This window comes from Bison bison, unplaced genomic scaffold, assembly GCF_000754665.1.
Source record: "Bison bison bison isolate TAMUID 2011002044 unplaced genomic scaffold, Bison_UMD1.0 scf7180017864352, whole genome shotgun sequence".
Taxonomy (NCBI): domain Eukaryota; kingdom Metazoa; phylum Chordata; class Mammalia; order Artiodactyla; family Bovidae; genus Bison; species Bison bison.
In genome coordinates this window covers 6,555,469-6,562,436 of record NW_011494924.1, presented here as the reverse complement: position 1 = coordinate 6,562,436, position 6,968 = coordinate 6,555,469, and the positions used below count along the sequence as shown (strand labels likewise).

Genomic DNA, 6,968 nt, shown 5'->3' with positions numbered 1-6,968 from the left:
GGTGTTGGAAAAGACTCTGATGCTGGGAGGGATTGGGGGCAGGAGGAGAAGGGGATGACAGAGGATGAGATGGCTGGATGGCATCACCGACTCGATGGACGTGAGTCTGAGTGAACCTTGGGAGTTGGTGCTGGACAGGGAGGCCGGGCGTGCTGCAATGCATGGGGTCGCAAAGAGTCGGACACGACTGAGCGACTGAACTGAAATGATACATTTTCCACTTCATAACAGAATATTCCGTGCGTCTTCAACTTTACAGTTTTGCAGGTCTGATGATGTCCAGTTCTGAATGCCATGATAAGCCTTTAGTAAAGAGCCAAGAGCAGTTTTTCAAAGGGAGAATAGTTATCGGCAGGTAGAAGGGAATAAAGCATGACACAGAGCTCTGTGTATCTGCCTCATGATTCTCACTGGGGAATGTCAGGAGCTCTACAGAGCATTGATATCTGCCACAGGTACTTCAAGAACAACTGAGCCTGCTTGGTTTATGACCCTGGTGGCTGAGAAGCTTCCATCATTGCCTGGTTCTGCTACTGAGCTCTGCCTTGCACTGGCCCAGCCTGACAGATTGTATAGTAAATGGGCCAGAGTAGCATACCCAAGAGTAGTATATGTTAACTCCAAAACCAGAGGGCCCCACGAAGCATTGTGCTTCTTTCTCCATGTCTGGAAACAGCTCAACTCTCATTCTGAAGGACATTCCAGCATATCACACACCCCTGGACTACTCAGAAGCTCACCAATGGGGCAGATCCGTAAATTTTTGCAGATTGACATTGGTCTGCCATCTATATATCATAGCAAGGCATCTAGAGGGCTTTATAATTCCCATTCGCCAAGAACAATCTGCATAATGCCATCAGTGTAAGGGACCAGTATGATATAAATATGACTAAGTGCATTCTGAACTATATTAATAGAGAACAGGCTAAATACAGCTCAGAGATAAAATACTTAAAGGGTATTTGTGACTCTGCCACTTGAAGGCAAACTGTATCTGATTGTCTTACTATTTCTAAACACTCCTCTGGGAGAAATTTTATCTTTGGCCTCCAGTAGTCACCCTTCCTGTCTGTGGATGAAGTCCTCTAGCTGATCCCCTAGTTCCCTCCCCATTCCCAGCTGACCCATTCACACCGACCCCGCCCACCAGCACACAGGCAGCTGCCTCTGTGGTTTGCCCCATCCAGCCTGCCTCCCAGAGTTCTCAGGCTCACCTGGCTGGGAGCTGGGTGGGTGGGAGAGGGGTTCTTGCTGAGACCCTTGATCTGTGCCCAGCACTGTGTCTCCAGCACTGCAGAAATAAGAGCTGCTGTCTTCGGAGCTCGCGTTGCTCACAGTCAGAGTTGAGAACTCCAGTTTGGGGCGGTCAATGGGAAACTTGTTGTCAGTAAACCCACTCTCATAAGTAGCCTTGAAGCCCTGATTGGCAGTAGCCATCAGAACTAAGCTCTGTCCTGGAAGCTGACGGTACCAGTACATCGAGGTGAGCTGGCTATCAACCTGACGACACTCGATCGTCACGGAGGTACCACGTTGATGGATGGCCCTGCTTGGCTTTTGAGAGAGGAGGGCGCTGAACACAGAACCTAGATCCAGAGAGACAGACACACCCGTGAGCTGACAAGCTTGTCCCCAGACAGGAGGGTCTCCTACTATTTGCTCCAGTATCACCTTGGCTCGCAATCAGCCCTGGAGCACTGTCTCCACTCTGGTTTTGCTCTTCCAGCTGTTACTGTGTTAGGATTCCCTAATCGAACATCTCTCCCATCCGCTGACTGGGGGCCTCAGACCCTCTACTCCTCAGCATGCATATTCACCCCAAATTTCCCCCGGGATAAGGCCATACCCAGTCCCAGGAGAAGTAGCAGAAAAGACAACATTTTTAGGTGACAGACTTGCCTCTCTACAGAGAAAAGGCACTAACACATCAAATTCAAGTTCTTCTTCCTTCACCACCGTGTAGTTCTTCCCTATGACTCTGTTCCTTGCCTGTCCCAGGAAGCCTAGTTTCTGCAGAACATGGAGACAATTCTTCTGCCCCCTAGTGGAGCTGTGTGGCTCTTCACTTGGGTGGATCTTTATTCACTAGGCTCCCAGCCTGCAACTTTGGTCTCATCACCACCCTCTGCCACTCCCCATGCATCATTGTTGAGCACCACTCATGTTCTACTCCTTGGTATAAGCAAGAATGGGATGCAGTATTGACCTCAGATAACTAAAGGTAAGATTTTAGAATACTAGGGTAACATAACTCAGGATTGCAACCGTTGGCTGAGTATTTCCTTTATTCCAAACTGAACTGATTGTTCTTTCCCTGATACCTACTCTGGTAAACTGACTCCTATTCCTGAATTCATTCCTCTTAATAAACGGAGATCCAACCAGTCCATTCTAAAGGAGATCAGCCGTGGGTGTTCTTTGGAAGGAATGATGCTAAAGCTGAAACTCCAGTACTTCGGCCACTTCATGCAAAGAGTTGACTCATTGGAAAAAACTCTGATGCTGGGAGGGATTGGGGGCAGGAGGAGAAGGGGATGACAGAGGATGAGATGGCTGGATGGCATCACCGACTCGATGGACGGGAGTCTGAGTCAACTCCGGGAGTTGGTGCTGGACGCAGGGAGGTGTGCTGCAATGCATAGGGTCGCAAAGAGTTGGACACGACTGAGTGACTGAACTGAAATGATACATTTTCCACTTCATAACAGAATATTCCGTGCATCTTCAACTTTACAGTTTTGCAGATCTGATAATGTCCAGTTCTGAATGCCATGCTAAGCCTTTAGTAAAGAGCCAAGAGCAGTTTTTCAAGGGAGAAAAGTTATTGGCAGATAGAATTGAGTAAAGCATGACACAGAGCTCTGTACATCTGCCTCGTGATTCTCACTGGGGAATGCCAGGAGCTCTACAGAGCATTGATATCTGCCACAGGCACTTCAAGAACAACTGAGCCTGCTTGGTTTATGACCCTGGTGGCTGAGAAGCTTCCATCATTGCCTGGTTCTGCTACTGAGCTCTGCCTTGCACTGGCCCAGCCTGACGGATTGTATAGTAAATGGACCAGAGTAGCATACCCAAGAGTAGTATATGTTAACTCCAAAATCCAGAGGGTCCCACGAAGCATTGTGCCTCTTTCTCCATGTCTGGAAACAGCTCGCCTCTCACTTTGGAGGACATTCCAGCATATCTCACACCTCTGGACTACTCAGAAGCTCACCAAGGGGGCAGATTCCTGAATTTTTGCAGATTTACATTGGTCCACCATCCATATATTATAGCAAGGCATCTAGAGGGCTTTATAATTCTCATTCACCAAAAACAATCAGCATAATTCCATCAGTGTAATGGACCAGTATGATATAAATATGACTTAGTGCATTCTGAACTTTATTAATAGAGAACAGGCTATATATAGCTCAGAAATCAATTACTTAAAGGGTATTTCTGACTCTGCCCCTTGAAGGCAAACTGTATCTGATTGTCTTTACTATTTCTAAACACTCCTCTGGGAGAAATTTTATCCTTGGCCTCCAGTAGTCACCCTTCCTGTCTGTGGATGAAGTCCTCCAGCTGATCACCCAGTTCCCTCCTCATCCCCAGCCAACCCATTCACACCAACCCCCGCCCACCAAAACACAGGCAACTGCCTCTGTGGTTTGCCCCATCCAGCCTGCCTCCCAGAGTTCTCAGGCTCACCTGGCTGGGAGCTGGGTGGGTGGGAGAGGGGTTCTTGCTGAGACCCTTGATCTGTGCCCAGCACTGTGTCTCTAGCACTGCAGAAATAAGAGCTGCTGTCTTTGGAGCTCACGTTGCTCACAGTCAGAGTTGAGAACGCCTGGTTTGGGCGGCTAATGGGAAACTTGTTGTCAGTAAACCCACTCTCGTAAGTAGCCTTGGAGCCCTGATTGGCGGTAGCCATCAGCACCAAGCTCTGTCCTGGAAGCTGACGGTACCAGTACATGAAATTGACCTGGCTATCGACCTGACACTCGATCATCACGGAGGTCCCGCGTTGACGGATGGCCCTGCTTGGCTTTTGAGAGAGGAGGGCACTGAACACAGAACCTAGATCCAGAAAGAGAGAAACACTCGTGAGCTGACAAGCTTGTCCCAGGCAGAAGGGTCTCCTACTGTTTGCTCCAGTCTCACCTTGGCTCGCAATCAGCCCTGGAGCACTGCCTCCACTCTGGTTTTGCTCTTCCAGCAGTTACTGTGTTAAGATTCCCTAATCGAACATCTCTCCCATCCGCTGACTGGGGGCCTCAGACCCTCTACTCCTCAGCACCCCAAATTTCCCCCGGGATAAGGCCGTACCCAGTCCCAGGAGAAGTAGCAGAAGAGTCAACATCTTTAGGTGACAGCCTTGCCTCGCCGCAGAGAAAAGGCACTAACACATCAAATTCAAGTTCTTCCTTCACCACCGTGTAGTTCTTCCCTACTGACTCTGTTCCTTGCCTGTCCCAGGAAGCCTAGTTTCTGCAGAACATGGGGACAATTCTTCTGCCCCCTAGTGGAGCTGTGTGGCTCTTCACTTGGGCTGGATCTTTATTCACTAGGCTCCCAGCCTTCAACTTTGGTCTCATCACCACCCTCTGCCATTCCCCATCCAACATTGTTGAGCACGACTTATATTCTACTCCTCGGTATAAGCAAGAATGGGATGTAGTATTGACCTCAGATAACTAAAGGTAAGATTTTAGAATACTAGGATAACATAACTCAGGATTGTAACCGTTGGCTGAGTATTTCGGTTATTCCAAACTGAGCTGATTTTTCTTTCCCTGATACCTACTCCGGTAAACTGACTCCTATTCCTGTATTCATTCCTCTTAATAAACGGAGATCCAACCAGTCCTTTCTAAAGGAGATCAGCCCTGGGTGTTCTTTGGAAAGAATGATGCTAAAGCTGAAACTCCAGTACTCGGCCACCTCATGCAAAGAGTTGACTCATTGGAAAAGACTCTGATGCTGGGAGGGATTGGGGGCAGGAGGAGAAGGGGATGACAGAGGATGAGATGACTGGATGGCATCACCGACTCGATGGACATGAGTCTGCATCAACTCCGGGAGTTGGTGCTGGACAGGGAGGCCAGGCATGCTGTGATGCATGGGGTCGCAAAGAGTCGGACATGACTGAGTGACTGAACTGAAATGATACATTTTCCACTTCATAACAGAATTCTCCGTTCGTCTTCAACTTTACAGTTTTGCAGGTCTGCTGATGTCCAGTTCTGAATGCCATGATAAGCCTTTAGTTAAGAGCCAAGAGCAGTTTTTCAAAGGGAGAATAGTTATTGGCAGGTAGAAGGGAGTAAAGCATGACACAGAGCTCTGAGCGTCTGCCTTGGGATTCTCATTGGGGAATGTCAGGAGGTCTACAGAGCATTGATATCTGCCACAGGCACTTCAAGAAAAACTGAGCCTGCTTGGTTTATGACCCTGGTGGCTGAGAAGCTTCCATCATAGCCTCGTTCTGCTACCGAGCTCTGCCTTGCACTGGCCCAGCCTGACAGATTGTATAGTAAATGGGCCAGAGTAGCATACCCAAGAGTAGTATATGTTAACTCCAAAACCAGAGGGTCCCACGAAGGGTTGTGCCTCTTTCTCCATGTCTGGAAACAGCTCAACTCTCATTCTGAAGGACATTCCAGCATATCTCACACCTCTGGACTACTCAGAAGCTCACCAAGGGGGCAGATCCCTAAATTTTTGCAGATTGACATTGGTCTGCCATCCATATATCATACCAAGGCATCTAGAGGGCTTTATAATTCCCATTCGCCAAGAACAATCAGCATAATGCCATCAGTGTAATAGACCAGTAAGATATAAATATGACTAAGTGCATTCTGAGCTATATTAATAGAGAACAGGCTAAATATCAGATCAGATCAGTCGCTCAGTTGTGTTCGACTCTTTGGGACCCCATGAATCGCAGCATGCCAGGCCTCCCTGTCCATCATCAACTCCCGGAGTTCACTCAGACTCACGTCCATTGAGTCAGCGATGCCATTCCACCATCTCATTCTCTGTCGTCCCCTTCTCCTCCTGCCCCCAATCCCTCCCAGTATCAGAGTCTTTTCCAATGAGTCAACTCTTCGCATCAAGTGGCCAAAGTACTGGAGTTTCAGCTTTTGCATCATTCTTTCCAAAGTAATCCCAAGGCTGATCTCCTTCAGGATGGACTGGTTGGATCTCCTTGCAGTCCAAGGGACTCTCAAGAGTCTTCTCCAACACCACAGTTCAAAAGCATCAATTCTTTGGTGCTCAGCCTTCTTCACAGTCCAACTCTCACATCCATACATGACCACATCCATACATGACCAGGATAAACCATAACCTTGACCAGATGAACCTTTGTTGGCAAAGTAATGTCTCTGCTTTTGAATATGCCATCTAGGTTGGTCATAACTTTCCTTCCAAGGCTAAATATAGCTCAGAGATAAATTACTTAGAGGGTATTTCTGACTCTGCCACTTGAAGGCAAACTGTATCTGATGTCTTTACTGTTTCTCAACACTCCTCTGGGAGAAATTTTATCCTCGGCCTCCAGTAGTCACCCTTCCTGTCTGTGGATGAAGTCCTCCAGCTGGTCGTCCAGTTCTCTCCTCATCCCCAGCCTATCATTCACACCGACCCCGCCCACCAGCACACAGGCAGCTGTCTCTGTGGTCTCCCACCTCCAGCTTGCCTCCCAGGGTTCTCAGGCTCACCTGGCTGGGAGCTGGTTGGGAGGGAATGGGGTTCTTCCTGAGACCCTTGATCTGTGCCCAGCACTGTGTCTCCAGCACTGCAGAAATAAGAGCTACTGTCTTCGGAGCTCTCATTGCTCACAGTCAGAGTTGAGAACTCCAGTTTCTGGTGGTTAATGGGAAACTTGTTGTCAGTAAACCCAGTCTCGTAAGTAGCCTTGGAGCCCTGATTGGCAGTAGCCATCAGCACCAAGCTCTGTCCTGGAAGCTGAC

At 48.4% G+C, this 6,968-nt stretch overlaps 1 protein-coding gene across 1 annotated transcript in view; it reads right to left on the bottom strand.

Moving 5' to 3' along the window:
* LOC104999497 overlaps window positions 1-4,826 on the bottom strand; it is a 6,005-nt gene extending 1,179 nt beyond the window's left edge. Inside the window, exons 1-3 of the mRNA XM_010855036.1 lie at window positions 4,318-4,826; window positions 3,700-4,068; window positions 1,218-1,589 (exon numbers count right to left, since the gene is read on the bottom strand). Coding sequence (XP_010853338.1) covers window positions 1,218-1,589; window positions 3,700-4,068; window positions 4,318-4,351 — 775 coding nt within the window. The 5' untranslated portion in view covers window positions 4,352-4,826. The remainder of the gene's footprint in view (window positions 1-1,217; window positions 1,590-3,699; window positions 4,069-4,317) is intronic.
* Between the last annotated feature and the right edge of the window lie 2,142 nt (window positions 4,827-6,968).